The sequence below is a fragment of the Nothobranchius furzeri genome, chromosome 12 (genome assembly GCF_043380555.1).
Source record: "Nothobranchius furzeri strain GRZ-AD chromosome 12, NfurGRZ-RIMD1, whole genome shotgun sequence".
NCBI lineage: Eukaryota > Metazoa > Chordata > Actinopteri > Cyprinodontiformes > Nothobranchiidae > Nothobranchius > Nothobranchius furzeri.
The window spans coordinates 9,245,590-9,264,358 of NC_091752.1; the positions used below are offsets into that span (position 1 = coordinate 9,245,590).

At 44.8% G+C, this 18,769-nt stretch overlaps 2 protein-coding genes across 4 annotated transcripts in view; one reads left to right on the forward strand and one right to left on the reverse strand.

The window, feature by feature from the left end:
* Positions 1–3,962, forward strand: part of eno4 (enolase 4) — a 28,569-nt gene extending 24,607 nt beyond the window's left edge. Inside the window, exons 9-13 of one of the 2 annotated variants that reach the window (XM_054734398.2) lie at positions 535–660; positions 1,152–1,317; positions 2,013–2,074; positions 3,001–3,118; positions 3,625–3,962. In XM_054734398.2, coding sequence (XP_054590373.2) covers positions 535–660; positions 1,152–1,317; positions 2,013–2,074; positions 3,001–3,118; positions 3,625–3,692 — 540 coding nt within the window. In that variant the 3' untranslated portion in view covers positions 3,693–3,962. Of the gene's footprint in view, positions 1–534; positions 661–1,142; positions 1,318–2,012; positions 2,075–3,000; positions 3,119–3,624 lie in introns of both variants that reach the window. The other variant, XM_054734397.2, reaches the window with a different exon arrangement.
* Positions 3,963–16,532: 12,570 nt separating this feature from the next.
* shtn1 (shootin 1) overlaps positions 16,533–18,769 on the reverse strand; it is a 35,023-nt gene continuing 32,786 nt past the window's right edge. The window contains exons 13-15 of one of the 2 annotated variants that reach the window (XM_015975228.3): positions 18,394–18,497; positions 17,107–17,157; positions 16,533–16,886 (exon numbers count right to left, since the gene is read on the reverse strand). In XM_015975228.3, the coding sequence (XP_015830714.3) occupies positions 16,755–16,886; positions 17,107–17,157; positions 18,394–18,497 (287 nt within the window). In that variant the 3' untranslated portion in view covers positions 16,533–16,754. Of the gene's footprint in view, positions 16,887–17,021; positions 17,158–18,393; positions 18,498–18,769 lie in introns of both variants that reach the window. The other variant, XM_054734399.2, reaches the window with a different exon arrangement.

The following is an 18,769-nucleotide window of genomic DNA, read 5'->3' on the forward strand; positions in this document are numbered from 1 at the left end:
GGTTTGCTCCGCCCACTCAGCCAGGACATGAATATTAAAAGAGCTGGTTAGCTCTACGAGGCTGCCCGAAGCCGTGTTTTAGTATCCGAATAACTAAACAGGCAAGTTGTGGATCTATCTGGCACTCATTCCAAGTCTGGATTTTCCCAGCACATCCTGGAACGTTAGACGTGAGCGCCAACATTCTTCGTTGTTGTTTTCTCTTCCTGCAACAAGGACGTTAGCAATAGCTCAGGCTAGCGTTCTGTGGGCAACATTTATATATCGCAGACGCTGAAGTTTGATGGGACATTCAAATGTAAGGAGGAGTGTCTCAGCTGTTCTGTGTCTCGGCGGCCATTACAGCATTACAGGAAGGCAGGACAGAGACAGAACAGACTGGTTTATTCAGCCACAACAAGGTATTCCGGTTTTAAACTCCAGAACACACGTTATCTACTAGTCCCTCATAACTGTTATACAGAAACACTCAAAAAATGGCTCAAAGGTTCATCATCAGTAGTTCACCTGGAGACCGCGTGCTTCTGCTCGCAGGCCAAAGGGAAGTATGAAGTTTGTACGGGAGTTCTGAAGAGTCCAGACGAGTTAGTGGACCTGTACCAGTCCCTCATCAGCAGGTACCCAGCTGTGGTGGCTCTCATCGACCCATTCAGGAGGGAGGTGAGTTCAGAACATCTGTTTATGTGTGAGTAGTTAGTGAAACAATCACAGCTGGCTTTACTTTACGGGTCAGTTAAACGCCAAACTAGTCCTAAAGTTTATGAATGAGTTTAATCTCCAGCAGATACAGAAGCAGCGTCACCCGTTTACTCCACAAACATTTATTCTCCTTGTGTGTGTGTGTGTGTGTGTGTGTGTGTGTGTGTGTGTGTGTGTGTGTGTGTTTACTGAAGTGTGTGTTATTCTCATGTATCCTGTTTGTGTGTGTGTGTGTGTGTGTGTTTACTGAAGTGTGTGTTATTCTCATGTATCCTGTGTGTGTGTGTGTTTACTGAAGTGTGTGTTATTCTCATGTGTCCTGTGTGTGTGTGTGTGTGTGTGTGTGTGTGTGTGTGTGTGTGTGTGTGTGTGTGTGTGTGTGTGTGTTTACTGAAGTGTGTGTTATTCTCATGTATCCTGTGTGTGTGTGTGTGCTTTTTGAGGACACCAAGCAATGGGAGCAGCTCAGCAGGGTGTTGGGAGATTCCTGCTCACTGCTAAGTGACATCACCCAGAATCCCCAGGCTCCGCCCCTCCCAGGTGCTCGAGGGTATGTCCTAAAACAGGTCAACGAGACAACGGTCAGCGATATGGTCCACATCACATCAGACCACCGAGGTATTTAGCTAAATTATTAAAGATGAGGACGTCCTTGATGTTTCAAACGTTTCTGTTTAATTATTTGCTGTAAAGGAGTTACATTTTTGTTCCTTTAATGCTAAAAAGGGTCCTTGAACAAGAGTGTTCCTGGATTCCTCTTGTTTCTAATGAAGGACTCGACAGCTCGCTAGCGCCACACGTGGCTGGATAGAATAGCCAACTACTGGGTTCGTTTTAAAACAGCACCGACTATTGGAACGATGTAATCAGAACATAGAGGAGATGCCTGCCCATAATTCAGAGCAGCAAACTGACAGCATGGAGGTGGAGGGTTGATGGTTAGGGAGCTGATGTTTCCAGTTACGCAGTTAGGAGAAAAGTTCTCTGATTGGTTCTGATTCATTCTGGGTTCCTGTTGCCCCCCTTGCCCCTGTGCCTTGGGTTTTACCTTAATTGTGCCCACCTGCCTCTTGTTACCTGATTACCCATCCCATACGCCTTGTGTGTTGCTAGTGTGTTTGTCGGTTCGTACTCGTTACATGTCAGTTTGTGTTCACATCTGTCTACCCTGTCGTGCCTGCACTCCTGACCATTGAAGAGGAACCAAATGTCTGCTGCTGTCCTGCCTGGCTTGATTTACCTGCCTGAAGGATCCGCTCTTCCTCCCTCACCTTCCCTCCCACATCGTGACATCCTGTGTGTTTATTCTGCAGGTTTGGTGCTGATGGGAGCGGCGTATGGCGAACCCTGCAGCGATGCGTCATTCTCTGACATCGTAAGGTTGATTCTTTTAGCTTGTGCCTCCTAGCCTAGTGAACTAGACTAAATTCTTGCTTTGCAAAGTTTGGTCTAGGCATGCTCCATTGGAACCTCCGCAGCTCCTACCAGGACTCTGGCTAGCCAATCACAGCTCTCTAGAGGGGTTTCAAACACATAAAGAGCTGTGATTGGTCCATAATGGTGGGCCAATCATAGTGCTCTATCTGTTTAGTGAACAAATCAGAGCTTTATCCACTTTGTGGGCCAATCAGGGCTCTCTATATGCCTGGTGGGTGGGATGATGCAGCAGAGTGAAACAAGAGTATGTCACATTCATTGTCCAGTGGAATGCGGAGATCATTTGAAAGACAACGGTAGAACCCGCCCCACAACCGAGAGCCGTCAATGGAGCGTGGCCAGACTAAATAATACATTTATTTAGTCTGGTTTGCCAGGCTATGTGCTTCCATCTTTCATCAGAAATCTAGTTTTCTATCTTCATGTCCAGATTTGAACATTCAAACTGAATATTTTACAATGTTTATATTAACCTTTCAATAATTGGATTTTGCAGACGGGGAAATTTAAATACAAGACAGAAGAATTATATATCAATGTCCTGAGGCCTGAGCTTTTGTTGGGGTGTTTATTACGCCCTGTGACCTCATAAACAACAAAGCACTTTTGTTTTAAAATGATTTGTTTCTCTAAAGTAAAAAGGGAAGAAAAGAATTGCAGGTACGAATCCCACGACCTCCTTTATCTTAAACGTCTGACACATTTGACCTTCCTGACTTCAGGCTGATGTAGAGCAGATGGTGCTTCTCTGGCAGGCTTATGATTGTTGCGGCCTCTGGGCTTTTCTTGAACCAGCTGATGAGGAAGGTGTCCTGCTCCGAGTCGCTACCAACACCGCCTGACCGCTGCTGTTCTCCCCTTCAGGCTGTAGGTCTGGGTCTGGAATATGTCAAACTGGGAGGTCTGAGTGGTGCTGAGAGGATGGCTAAATACAACCGTCTGGTTTCTATAGAGGAGGAACTGGCCCAACAGGGAGACCTAGGTAGGTTTCTATGCTCCTCCCTGCCTCCTTTTAGCCGTCAGAGAAAAAGAGGCTCCACAAAGCCGGAGAGAGAGGCAGAAACGTCTGAGAACTCACAAATCTGTCTCTCTCAGCGCTGGATGTGAAAGGACAGTGTGTGTGTGTGTGTGTGTGTGTGTGTGTGTGTGTGTGTGTGTGTGTGTGTGTGTGTGTGTGTGTGTGTGTGTGTGTGCGTGTGTGTGTGTGTGTGTGCGTGTGTGTGAACCCCCTACCTTGAATCTGTTAATTGGCCACCTAATTACACCCAAGGACAAATGCTTTCCCATCCAAGGTTTGTAAAAGCCGGTGGGGACAGCGGAGGGTTAATGAGAGATCGGTGTGTAATCAGCTGCTGTTACACACATTTATTCATCATGTTTGTGTTTCCTGTTTATGTTGATCTGTTCAAGGTTTACAGTCAAAGTGATTCAGAGCAGCGGAAAGCAGGCGGCTGTGCTCAGCTTCTCGCTGCTTTATTCTGTCCACAGTCTATAAGGAGAGTCACCCCCCTCCTCTGTTCCCTGAGAAAGGACGAGAGCCTTCTACAGCGGAGTGAAGGCCTGGCGAGGCAGGACTACAGCCCCCGTCTGACCTAAAACAAGCCCTCAAAGGTTTGCTTCTGTTGTTTCATCATAAGTTCGCTCAGAGGGCTCCCAGGGCAATCTGCATTGATGACGTTACGTCTGCCTTCTCCCGTCTACTAGTTTAAAACGTTGATCTGAAGCACTTCAGAGGAAGGCTGAGTGGCCAGACATGACCCTCAGAAAAAAATAATAAATGTTTTGTGTGTCGGTTCACGTTTACAATAAAGACACACACATGATGAGGCGCTTTGTCTTCTTTACAAACACTGAACTGCTTTTGGGTTGAAATCAATCAACTCCAGAAAATCCTTCTCCAGGCGCGCTGACACTCATGAACCTTAAGTGTTCGCCGCAGAGAAAACAACAAAGCAGATCTAATCGTGGAGGTCAGCGCTGCTCATGACCACCGCTCTTCAGAACCGGGTTTACATCAACTCAGTCCGAGGCAGAAAACACTCAATCACCTCATTTTTCTGCCTGTCATTAGTGAGCATCAGCTGCTAGAAGACAGTTAAGTCACATCTTAACCACGATGCACTTCTTCCCAGATCTAGGAGAGTTAATTTAATTAGGTGATTTGAAAATGACTTTATTCATTTTTATGTATTTCTGCTCAGTGCTGCTCTGAAAGCCACAAACGGATTTCTATCATGAGACTGCTGTCTCCGTTTGTCCGGTGGAAGGTGACATGAACAGAACCGTTCAGCCAGAGCTGTGGGCGGACAAACGGCAAACAGAGCCAAGGACTGGTGTTGTCCAACAGTCTGTCCTGTTAGCAGAAGCAGTCAGGGAAAGGCCTTTTCATAGCTGGTCATCAGCCCGCTGACCCCGCTGCTAGACCTGCATGTTGGGAAAAGCTGCTTCAATCAGGAAGGATGGAAAAAGGCAAACGTGAGGAAGAAGTATCCCTTCCATCTTGGATGCAGGAGGAAAACATCATGGCTGACCTTGTTCTGGTCTATGGCCTTCACAAGGGTCATCAGGGTCAATTAAACCAGTTTTCTTTCATCAAACGCTCTGTGGGATTTGACTGTTAATTCCCTCCGTACCAAAGAGGTCTAGTGTAAAATATCTACTAAATCTTGGGTTTAGACTGATCCTAGCATGGGCGTTTGGCCCCAGAAGGAAGTAAATGTCTACCTTTGTAAAATGGAGAAATGCAAAAACACCAACACATCAGGGCTGTTTCCAAACGTCGTCCCACTTCTAAACTATGAGCAAATGCTAATGCTGGCTCACCTCTGCTTTGATGGTTCCGGTTAGCAGTTAAATCAGGGACGCCGGGGACATGTCGCCATCACTTTTAAATATCAGAACTTTCATCCCCACCGCTTTTAAACAAGAAGGTTCCTAATAAAGAATGCACCCAACTGTGTTCCTGCCTGATATTCATTCCTATTCCTCCATAACCCGTTCCAGTCATGGTGTTACTAGTTCACCATTAACTTATAAACTTTGTTTGATAGGCGTAGATCTATATTTCATTCAAATTAAAGTCCCATCAGTTGTCACACACACTGATGTGTGTGCGAAATGTGTTCTCCGCATTTGACCCATCCCCTGGGGGAGCGGTGAGCTGCAGACACGGCTGCGCTCGGGAACCATTTGGTGGTTTAACCCCCCAATCCAACCCCTTAATGCTGAGTGTCAAGCAGGGAGGCGTTGGGTCTTTGGTATGACCCGACCAGGAGTTGAACCCTGATCTCCCAGTACCAGGGCTGACACTCTACCACTAGGCCACTGATCTGGTAGCTCCTTCTGACGTAACCACATGACCAATGACCACCAACTGCCATCCAAAATGGTGGCTGACATATTCAGACCGATGACACGATGAACAAAACCAGTGAAAGAAGGCCGCTGCTGCCTGGGGCTTATTTCAATGTTCACTTGGAACTTCCATCTGTTCCTTAATTATTAATACCTAACTAAAATATGGCTCAGTGGTGGATTATGAGGCAACACTTCCCTTTTTTAATCAATAAACACATAAATAAATAAATAAAAAGAGACCAGATTTGTTTAAAGATGTAAACAGACCTGTTTATTTTCTGCTGCTCAATTCAATCCTATTCAAGTTTATTTATAAAGCGCCAAATCACAAGAGTCATCTCAAGGACCTTCACACAGTAAACATTCCAATACAGGTCAGGTCATTAAGCCAATCAGTAACAAGTTTCCTATATAAGGAACCCAGCAGGTTGCATCGAGTCACTGACTAGTGTCAGTCTTTACAGCAATCCTCATACTAAGCTTGCATGTGCTCCATTTATAATTTTGGAGGGAAGAACAAAACCATAACATAAATCCTTGTTGCAGATGATATCAGATGTACCAAGATAAATCTACAGTTTCATTCATAGTAATAATAATGTTAGGTGTGCTTTTGTTTTGGTCTCACTTCCTGTTTAACAAACATCGGGTGTCCTTTAAAGCTGGACAAAGAAATGTAAAGGTTTTAGTTTGCTTGTTGCCCGCTGGCTCTCGTGTTTCTGTAAATGTCAGCGAGTGAAGACAACCTCTAATCAATAGAAGACACAGAGTGAGGATGGACACATGGATGCGCCTGGACCGAGGCCCCCCCAGCAGGCAATTACTGTGTTTGGGAAAATAAATGAAACGACTGACAAAACGGGTCAAATTAAGTGTTCCTCGACACGCCAAAAGGACCCCTCTAATTGCTGGAGGAAAATACAAATATAACAAAACATGAGATTGTACTGGTGAGACGACAGGGCTGAAGGAAAAGACGCCACAGCGCGGATAATTGTATGTTTCTCCTGGACGGAGAAGCGTGTTCCATCTGATAATTAAAGTCAGCAAGTCACTAGCAGATAGCAGAGGAAGAAGCTAAGCTAGGAGCTGAAGACGCAGAGCCAGAGAGCCGTGTCGCTTCTCTGGTGAGCTGTACCCGGATAGCCTGGACTAGAACAACCTGGACTAGAACAATCTGGACTAAAACAACCTGGACTAGAACAACCAGGAATAGAACAACCTGGAATAGAACAACCAGGAATAGAACAACCTGGACTACAAACACCTGGACCAGGACAACCTGGTGTAGAAGAACCTGGACTAGGACTACCTGGACTAGAACAACCTGGTGTAGAACAACCAGGACTAGGACTACCTGGACTAGAACAACCTGGTGTAGAACAAACAGGACTAGAACAGCCAGGAATATAACAACCTGGACTAGGACTACCTAGACTAGAACAACCTGGACTAGGACAACCTGGTATAGAACAACATGGACCAGGACTACCTGGACTAGAACAACCTGGTGTAGAACAACCTGGACTAGGACTACCTAGACTAGGACAACCTGGTGTAGAACAACCTGGACTAGGACTACCAAGACTAGAACAACCTGGACCAGGACAACCTGGTGTAGAACAACCTGGACGAGGACTACCTGGACTAGAACAACCTGGTGTAGAACAACCTGGACTAGGACTACCTAGACTAAAACAACGTGGACTAGGAATACCTAAACTAGAACAACCTATACTAAAACAACCTGGACCAGGACAACTTGGTGTAGAACAACCTGGACTAGGATTACCTAGACTAGAACAACCAGGAATAGAACAACCTGGACTATAACAACCAAGAATAGAACAACCTGGACTAGAACAACCAGGAATAGAACAACCTGGACTATAACAACCAAGAATAGAACAACCTGGACTAGAACAACCAGGAATAGAACAACCTGGAATAGAACAACCAGGAATAGAACAACCTGGACTAGAACAATCTGGACTAGAACAACCTGGACCAGGACAACCTGGTGTAGAAGAACCAGGACTAGAACAATCTGGACTAGAACAACCTGGTGTAGAAGAACCAGGACTAGAACAATCTGGACTAGAACAACCTGGACTAGAACAAAACCAGGAATAGAACAACCTGGACTAGACCAACCTGAACTATATCAACCAGGAATAGAACAACCAGGAATAGAACAACCTGGACTAGGACTACCTAGACTAGAACAACCTGGACCAGGGCAACCTAGACTAGAACAACCTGGACCAGGACAACCTGTTGTAGAACAACCTGGACTAAGACTACCTAGTGTAGAACAACCAGGAATAGAACTACATGGTGTAGAACAACCAGGAATAGAACAACCTGGACTATAACAACTAGGAATAGAATAACCGGGACTACAACAACCAGGAATAGAACAACCTGGACTAGAACAACCTGGTGTAGAAGATCCAGGACTAGAAAAACCTGGACTAGGACTACCTGGACTAGAACAACCTGGACTAGGACTATGTAGACTAGAAGAACCTGGACCAGGACAACCTGGTGTAGAACAACCTGGACTAGGACTACCTGGACTAAAACAACTTGGACTAGGACTACCTAGACTAGAACAACTTGGACTAGAACAACCTGGACCAGGACAACTTGGTGTTGAACAACCTGGACTAGGATTACCTAGACTAGAACAACTTGGACTAGAACAACCTGGTGTAGAACAACCTGGACTAGGACTACCTAGACTAGAACAACCTGGACTATGGCTACCTAGACTAGAACAACCTGGACTAGGACTACCTAGACTAAAACAACCTGGACTATGGCTACCTAGACTAGAACAACCTGGACTAGGACTATCTATACTAGAACAACCTGGACTAGAGCTACCTAGACTAGAACAACTTGGAGTAGGACTACCTGGACTTTAACAACCTGGACTAGGGCTATCTATACAAGAACAACCTGGACTAGGGCTACCTGGACTTAAACAACCTGGACTAGGGCTATCTAGACTAAAACAACCTGGACTAGGGCTACCTAGACTAGAACACCCTGGACTAGGACTACTTGGACTTAAACAACCTCAACTAGGACTATCTATACTAGAAAAACCTGGACTAGGACTACTTGGACTTAAACAACCTGGACTAGAATTATCTATACTAGAAGAACCTGGATTAGTATTACCTAGACTAGAACAACCTGGTGTAGAACAACCTGGACTAGAACAACCTGGACTAGGGCTACCTAGACTAGAACAACCTGAACAAGAGCTACATAGACTAGAGCAACCTGGACTAGGGCTACCTAGACTAGAACAACCTGGACTAGGACTACCTGGACTTTAACAACCTGGACTAGGGCTATCTATACTAGAACAACCTGGACTAGAGCTACCTAGACTAGAACCATCTGGACCAGGACTACCTGGACTTAAGCTACCTAGATAAGGACAACCTTGACTAGAACTATTTTAGAAACAGGACATGAACAACATAAATCAGAACCAAGTCCTTCCTGTTTAACTGCTCACACACTCGATCCACCAGAATCCATCCATCCTGACCAGATTAGTTTACAGAGCCCCCACCCCCCACCCCTACAGTCCTGCTGCTAAAACCAAATCCTAAATCAAATGAGTTGGACTTCCTGTGTGGGATTAGTGTCCGTGTTGTGAGGAACCAACCAATCGGGGGACGTCTTTGAAGCTGAATCTGGTTGGAGACCTTGAGTCTTGCTGACATTTCCTCCTCAGTGTGTTAGGGATGGGAGGTGGGGCAGGTGGAAATCACACCTCAGTGCTAAATGAAGCCGAAAGCTTTAATTATCAGAACAACACAAAGGGTGACGGACATCGGCCACAGTTCACAGCTCTCGTGTTTCGCGGCTGCACTCAAGGAGGGGTCTGGGAAATGTGTCCAGGTGTCAGAGGAGACAAAACAGCACGCGGGAAGCCCACAATCAGCAGAACACTCACTGTGGTCTTCAAAGGGCGCCGGCTGGTCCTCTGCTCCACATCTACCCCTGACTGGGGCTTTAAGGGGAAATCCAGCCTAAGACACTTGGATAGCTTTACGGCGGCTTTGTTCAACCTCACTGCTTCTAGACTTAACTTTATATGATTGCTTTGGTCATTATTAGATGTTTCTGTGTAAAAGACAGACGTAGTTACCATCTTATCTGCTGTAGATAGCTTCCAGGACAGCCTCTGTCTGGACAGGTATCTTACATCCTCTAAGACTGATGAGCTAACAGCTAGTGCAGTGTTGCAGTCATTTAGAGAAACAAAAAATCTCTAGTCCTCAACAGGTATTTTGACATGATTTTATGAACCTTTAGTCGACAGTTTCAAACTCCTGTAGGATTTCAATGCTGAACTCACCTGAGGCGCTTCTTATAGCTGCTGGTGAAATTTAGGTAATATAAACCAAGGAGATAAGATGATCCACAGAGATTACCAGATTATCCAAAGTGAGAAATAATCCACGAAAATTACCAGATGATCCACAGAGATTACCAGATTATTCAAAGAGAGAACTAAATAATCCACGAAGATTACCAGATGATCCAAAGAGATTACCAGATTATCCAAAGAGAGAACTAAATAATCCAAGAAGATTACCGATAATCCATGGAGAAAAAATGATCCATGGAGATTACCAGATGATTTGTGAGGATAACAAGATGATCCACGGAAATAACCAGATGATCAACAGACACTACTAGAATGTCCATGGAGCTAACAGTTTATTGGACACAGCAGCAACTTGCTGCCCTCAGGCTGTTTGCGTTTGAAAGGTTCTTTTATCCTGAGCAACTAGCCGTTAGCACATCAGTCTTGTAGGTTCAGATGTTTATAACTTTTCCAAGGAAATGCTCCGGAATGGCCTGAAAGTCCCTTTAAAACAAACATCAGGGTTTAAGGTTGACCCGTAGGAGGTAGGAATCCAGCCTTATTGCAGCCTGAACTGCGTCAGATCAACGAGAGGAACAGGAAGTCCCCTCTCCTCCATCATAATCATTTTTAACGTGTAAGATTAATTACATACGGATTAATTAATTACATACATCACGGAAGGTCCTCTAATTTGTGAGTCTTCTGTGATGCTACAAACGAGAGGATAATATTTATGTTGATTCCTGAGGAAATCTCCAGCTTTGGAGACTCCAGTCAGTGAGGGGTTAATAAAGACTTCCCGTCTGAATCATTCTTTTGACATTTCCAGAACAATTTCAACCCTCCTGTTGTGAAAGCTTTCAGCTGCTTCTGCCTGCTTTTACCTGAGATTTAAGGCTTTAAACCCACCTGAGCTCTTCCTTTAGACTTCATCCACCATAGCTTGTACACAGTAACCACGTCAGGAGGTGATTATTCAAACTCCGTATCATTTTTGCTGCTAATCTTCGTTTAGCTACCGAGTGTGCAGCAGCAGCTGTGAGACCTCCACCCTAAATGTGAAGAACCACCCATGAACCTCAGCAGGAAGGATGGACCTCCTTGGTTCAGGAAGTCATCAAAGCTCCTGAGATCATTTCATGAAACCTTTTATCTCCTTATATCTCCCTCCCATCTGGCAGAAGGTTCAGATCCATTCGGACCAGAACCTCTCGCCACAAAAACAGTTTCTCTGCAGTTGGACTTTTGAATGAAAATCCTAGGGCAGCCCACTCAAGTTGATTGGTCCCAGCCACGTGACCCGATGCTGTGCTTGAAACATTCAGAAAACACTCAGATTAGTACCTACACGGGGTAGATAGCTGCTTCTCTAATTCCTGCCACTTTTTACATTAATAATTTTATCATGAGTTATTAGTTCTTATATTGCTTATCTCTTAATTTTTTTTTTCTTTCTTACCTTCTGCACCAAAATACCACAGCAATTTCCTAATGTTGTGACTTGGCACATACAGGTGCTGGCCAGTAAATTAGAATATCATCAAAAGGTTGAAAATATTTCAGTAATTCCATTCAAAACGTGAAACTTGTACATTATATTCATGCAATGCACACAGACCAATGTATTTCCAATGTTCATTACATTTAAATTTGATATTCATAAGTGACAACTAATGAAAACTCCAAATTTGGTATCTCAAAAAATTAGAATATTCTGAAAAGGCTGAATATAGAAGACACCTGCTGCCACTCTAATCAGCTGATTTACTCAAAACACCTGCAAAGGCCTTTAAAAGGTCCCTCAGTCTTGTTTTGAAGGCACTACAATCATGGGGAAGACTTCTGACTTAACAGCTGTCCAAAAGACAATCATTGACACCTTGCACAAGGAGGGCAAGACACAAAAGGTGATTGCTAAAGAAGCTGGCTGTTCGCAGAGCTCTGTGTCCAAGCACATTAACAGACAGGCGAAGGGACGGAAAAAATGTGGTAGAAAAAAGTGTACAAGCTCTAGGGATAACCGCACCCTGCAGAGAATTGTGACGACAAACCCATTCAAAAATGTGGGGGAGATCCACAAAGAGTGGACTGCAGCTGGAGTCAGCGCTTCAAGAACCACCACGAGGAGACTCATGAAAGACATGGGATTCAGGTGTCGCATTCCGTGTGTCAAGCCACTCTTGAACATGAAACAGCGCAAGAAGCGTCTCGCCTGGGCCAAGGACAAAAAGGACTGGACTGATGCTGAGTGGTCCAAAGTTATGTTTTCTGATGAAAGCAAGTTCTGCATTTCCTTTGGAAATCAAGGACCCAGAGTCTGGAGGAAGAGCGGAGAAGCACAGAATCCACGTTGCATGAGGTCCAGTGTAAAGTTTCCACCGTCAGTGATGGTGTGGGGTGCCATGTCATCTGCCGGTGTTGGCCCACTCTGTTTCCTGACGTCCAGGGTCAATGCAGCCGTCTACCAGGAAGTTTTAGAGCACTTCATGCTTCCTGCTGCTGACCAACTTTATGGGGATGCAGACTTCACCTTTCAACAGGACTTGGCACCTGCACACAGTGCCAAAACCACCAGCACCTGGTTCAAGGACCATGGTATCCCTGTCCTTGATTGGCCAGCAAACTCGCCTGACCTTAACCCCATAGAAAATCTATGGGGTATTGTGAAGCGGAGGATGCAATACGCTAGACCCAACAATGCAGAGGAGCTGAAGACGACTATCAGAGCAACCTGGGCTCTCATAACACCTGAGCAGTGCCACAGACTGATCGAGTCCATGCCACGCCGCATTACTGCAGTTATTGAGGCAAAAGGAGCCCCGACTAAGTATTGAGTGCTATACATGCACATTCTTTTCATGTTCATTCTTTTCAGTTGGCCAACATTAGAGAAACAAACATTTTTTCATTGGCCTTTAGAATATTCTAATTTTCTGAGATACCAGATTTGATGTTTTCATTGGTTGTCACCTATAAATATCAAAATTAAACGTAATAAACATCGGAAATACATTGGTCTGTGTGCATTGCATGAATATAATGTACAAGTTTCACGTTTTGAATGGAATTACTGAAATATTTTCAACCTTTTGATGATATTCTAATTTACTGGCCAGCACCTGTATATGGCAATAAAAACTTCTGATTCTGAAGCACGGAGCCGGGGTTGGTTTATGCTTGACACGTCCACGAGGTCCGCAAGGCGAAATTGCCTCATTTTAACAACCACGCCCCTCCACCGCGTCTCTGCACGGCCCAAAATTTCCGCAACGCGCACCTAGGAAATTTTGGACGGCCGGAAACGGAAAAACATGGTGGACCGGCAAGAACTAGTATGGCAGAGGTTCGTAAATACAGACATTTGTATGATTCAGCTCTCAGATATCACCTTGATCAACATGTTGTTAATAATTCTTGAAGAGAAATAGCTCGCACTGTTGGAAAAGACGAGGACGCTGTTAAGCTTGGTTTATGCTTGACGTATTCACTTTCCGCGCGGTGATGCAGCTCGTGGATGGAACGCGCTTCACAACTCGCAGCGTTTATGGTACGTGCGGCTCGTCTCTGCGGTGAGCCAATATTCTCCCAAACTGAACGGGGCAACATGGAGCTCTATGGCATGCACCCAACACTACACCATAGTAGAAGTAGAAATTACTGTTTACAACATGACATTCCAACATTTTTTAACAGCGTTCTCATCTTTTCCGACAGTGCGAGCTATTTCTCTTCAAGAATTATTAACATGTTGATCCCGGTCATGGACGTAATTTGGGGGGGGGGGAGTCAAGTTTTGACCGCTGCACGTTTTACCACCCAAAAACAATTTTACGGTATATTAAATTGACACTGGTTGAGCTCTAGGACCAAGCGGAAAACAATTGTTTGTGTTGAAGCCTGCTTCCCACTAGAACATACTGTAAAGACCCCCGTGCCGCCCCCCCCCCCCCCCCCCACTTCTAAAGTGAAAATTACGTCCATGATCCCGGTGATCTCTGAGAGCTGAATCCTACAAACGAACCTCTGCCATACTAGTTCTTGCCGGTCCGCCATGTTTTTCCGCGTCCGTCCGTCCGCGTGGTTAGAAATTTTCCGAGGTGCGCGTTGCGGAAATTCTGGGCCGTGCGGAGGCGCGTGGTTGTTAAAATGACGCAACTTTTCCGCGCGGAGCCGTGCAGACGCGTCAAGCATAAACCAACCTTAAAAAATGCTGAAATGCCATGTTGTAAACAGTAATTTTTACTTCTACTATGGTGTAGTGTTGGCTGCATGCCGTAGAGCTCCATGCTGCCCCGTTCAGTTTGGGAGAATATTGGCTCACCGCAGAGACAAGCCGCATGAACCATAAACGTTGAGAGTTGTGAAGCGCGTTCCATCCGTGAGCCGCATCACCGCGCAGAAAGTGAATGCGTCAAGCATAAACCAAGCTGAGATGGAGTGGTCCAAGAAGGTCGGTTCGGTAAAGGTCAAGGATTTATGGTGGACTCTTGAGAGATGAGCACAGGAAAACGATTCTTTGAGAAGATAAAATCAGAACTGGTTTGTGATTTTTAGACAAAGGTTTGAATATTTTATTTCCTTACTGAACAAAACTGACTCTTCACTCTGAAACACAGCATAAATGCTAGGATCCAAATCACAGCTTGGTCCCGGTTCATTCTGCTCCTCAGTTTGGTTCCTCTGAGCGGGTGAAAACACAGGAACCTCTCAGAGACTCACTGGAGAAGGAAAGTGATCCAGCCTGGATCGGACCACGTGTAGCCTACAGGGCTAGTCTGAGCCAAACACCCTCCTGTAGCAGGTTGGTGTTGCAGGAGGACACAAACAGCAGCTACTGGGAGCGTAACAATACACCGTAACAATACATCGGTTACATGGTCATTGACCCAAAATGCAAAAATCGATAATATCTTTATCAAACACACTTTTATTTTGAAAATTGCTTTATTGGGACGTTCCGCTGACATTTAGTTTTCCAGCTGGTCCTGCTCATCATCAAACATGTTAAAGGAAGAAGCTATCGGCATCTCTCCTCTGGGAAATCACTTTGATTTTTTTATATTGATCAGTGGATCTTACATCAGATCAAACCTAAATGAGTCTGATTGAATTAGAGATATGGGCAAACATCAACAAGCTGGTGTTTGGGCCGGTAACCAGATTTATCAGCTGTGAGTCTGGAAAACACTCAAAAGAGTTCAGATAGTTGATAATTCAGGAGGGACTGACTCAGACCAGAGTAACCGAGCAGGAGTGGAAACAATCTAAAAACAGGATCCCTGGCCTTCTACTGCTGGAGACACAAGAGGAAATTTAAAAGATGCAAATTATCTGTTGAAATCAAACTGAATTTAAGACGTTAGAGAGAAGTGGGACTAAATTACAAACTGCAACAGCTTTATTTACACTGGCCAAAAAAAGTCTCCACTAACAAAGGTTCAAACTCATTGGACCACCTTTAGCTCTGATGACAGCATGCATTCACTACACAAAGCCTTCTCCAACATCCCAAAGATTCTCAGTGAGGTTAAGGTCTGGACTCTGTGGTGGCCCATCCACGTGTGAAAATGATGTCTCATGCTCCCTGAACCAGTCTCTCACCATCTGAGCCCGATGAATCCTGGCATTGTCAACTTGGAATATGGCCGTGCCATCAGGGAAGATCCAATCCAATTTATTTATATAGCGCATTTAAAAACAGCATGTCAGCTGACCAAAGCACTGAAGATCCAGGAAGATGGAATAACCTGGTCATACAGGATATTCAGATAGTCGGCTGACCTCATTCTTGGAGCACATCCTGTTGCTGAACCTAGACCTAACCACCAGCAGCAAGCCCAGATCATAGCACTGCCCCCACAGGCTTGTACAATAGGCACTAGGCATGATGGGTGCATCACTTCATCTGCCTCTCTTCTGACCCTGATGCACCATCACTCTGGACCAGGGTCCATCTGGACTCATCAGACCAGTTTTAATAATGCGTTGGACAGTTCTGAACCCAGTTTCTGCACCTCCTTTGATGTTTTCTCTGCTTGATGCCAATGATCGGACCCTTATCACACACACTAACATCTTTTCCACCACCAGATGTGTCTTTCCACACGGCTGTTTGGGAAATGAGAAGCAGCTTATGGCACCAGTTGGGTTAAATAAGTTGTTGCAGTAGGAGACTCTTAGCTGTTTGTGTAGTTAAATCCAGGTGGAGCCTTTTTTTGGCCAGGCGGTGTATTTGGTATCCATCTCCTCCCTAAGTTGTCCCACAAGTGTTTACTTAACAGGAAGCAGAACCTAACAAGAACTCAGCAGAGCAGAACCCATCTCTGAAAGAGCGGCCAGTGACTCAGAGCAGCCGTGAAAACCCCGGCCTGTGATTGGCCTTTTGGGAGCCACAAGGCCGGCTCTGGTCTGAACAGAAACATTCAGACTCATTTTGATTTGGGCAAAGCTCAAGGTTTCAAACTCACGACCCTGTTTATCACAGAGCAAACGAATCATTGGGCTCTTGTAAAAATAGCTGGATGAGCCTTGAAAGGTGGTGTGTGCTCGGTAACACCACACACACACACACACACACACACACACACACACACACACACACACACAACACACACACACACACACACACAGAGAAAAGCTGTTCTGATTTTTCCATTTTTCTAACAAGGAAAGCACTTTCAGACTAATTTACCCATCAGAGGAATCAAATCAACACATTTGAACGGAAAGATTCCAGATTTGATCTTCTGTCTCTGTGATCCAGTGTGGAAGCAGCACGGTGGTGCAGAGGAGCAAAACCAGCACCAGGACACCAACTATCGGCTGGGCTCGGTGCCGTTTCTCCAGAGGAACCATCAGCTGATCAGGGTTTGTGTTGGGACTGGAGGGCATCTCTCCGTCTTAGCAGGATCTTCTGTAGCTCATCATCATCATCACCACCACCACGGGACAGAGACACCTGCTTAGGCTGAGGGCGGCTTCTGTTGAAGTTCTCCTAGACAGGTGGACGGAGACAGGGACAGGTGTGGACAGCCTGTTTACAAACAGCTGAACTGCTTGTTTCTTAGAGAAAAGTCAAAGTTTGCAGGTTTTGGCTGAATGTTTGACTTTAATAATCTTGGATAAAAACCTTTTTCCAGCAGAAATAAATGTTTCTGACAGGAAACAGAGAAAGTTGGAGAAGTGAAGCAGGGTTCGTTCGTGAGTCCCATTACCATGATGCCTTTAAGTTCTTGAAAGGCGGAATTAGAGGGCAGCCTCTCCATCTGATGAGGAAAATAGGAGGAGAAAATGGCTTTGGTAAATAAACAGCAGTCTGACACATTATACTTATTTTTCCTCATTTAGCACTTAAACAGATGAACTGCATGTCTCACCGCAAATCCTAGTCCAGCATGGTACGTATGCTTTCCACAAGAAGCAAATGTGTTAACACACAATCATTTTGAGTCATGACAATTTTTCCATCCTCATTATTTATAATTACTTTGCAGAGCAGGCTCTAATGCTAGCTAATTTGGCGGAGTTGTTAAGGCGGAGGAACAAGCAGACTAAAAGATGTCTTGACCACATGTCATGTTTTATCAAAACAAGAAGCTCTTAGATAATCCAGAACACTGATGGATTTAAGAGCACTGAACAATATATGTACAAAACAACACCCTCGGGCCTCAGAACGCTGCCGCTTCTTTACTCCAGCAGCTGAAAACACATTTCTGACACAATCACACACATCAATTATCCTTTACAGCTGCGGTGCAGCGTTGGGCGTCTGCCTGCAGCAGACTTATTCTGTTTTCTGCTGGTTTTCATCAAACTTTCTGTTTGTGGAACAAAGAACTTCTGCTGCTTAAAGTAAATAAATCAATAAAAAATACATCTAAAGACTTAAAGGACACACACTGAGCTCACAAAGACCCGAAGAGAGGTTTGTTTCTACATGAAGATCCACTGGCTTTACCTGTGAGGAGAGCCGGTACCATCACTCAGGATCCGGGCCTGAATCTGACTCAGATTCAGGATCTGGGTTCAGGTCTAATCCTGGATCAGGTTACTTACAGATTCAATAAACCCAGCAGGCTTTCCCATAAACTGGATTCAGTTCAGCTGTTACAGGTGGAAATTCACCTTGACTGGCAGGTAAATCAAATCATCGGGAAAGAATAAAAGTCTGGAAAAACTCACTTTACCTCAAAAACCATTGGGAGCATTTTCAGACTAGAGTTTTGTTCCAACAACAGAAACATTTTGTAACTGAGTCTAATCTCTGTTTCTCTGTGCTGAGGTTGTTCAGGTAAGATATTTGTTCAAATCTTTTTTACTTTCGTGCCTTTTTATGAGTTTCCAGTCTCAGAGATAATTTACGGAGGTAAACACAACAAAACGACTCAAGCAACAAGCAGGTTCCAGCCGGTTTTCCTGTTTTATTTCTCCACCTGGAGCTGGAGCTAAACGTGGTTTTAAAACAAAAAACCAGCACATCTGGATTAAACTGGTGTTACCTTCCTCCTGCTTCTGGTTGGCGATTGGCCGACGGGTCGAAGTTGAACTCCTTTCTTTATCCTTTGCATCATTTCATCCACAGCCAGCTGCCGGATGTCCACCTCTAATGGGAACACACAACAAGCAGCTGGAGTCAGAAAGGTCCACTCTACAGGAACACTGGTCTGATTATTATGGTCTGTCTTCACTTCTCCTAAGCTTCCCATCCTTATAAATTTTTATATGTTAATTCACTCAGAAATACAAAGTTTTTTATTTTTGAATCCATAAAGCCTGAAACGTCCAGAGTTCATCTTTTAATGAGGCTACAGGTACAGATTTACACCAGCAGGTGGCACAAACATGAGAATCGGTGTAGATGTTTAAAGGTGTGGG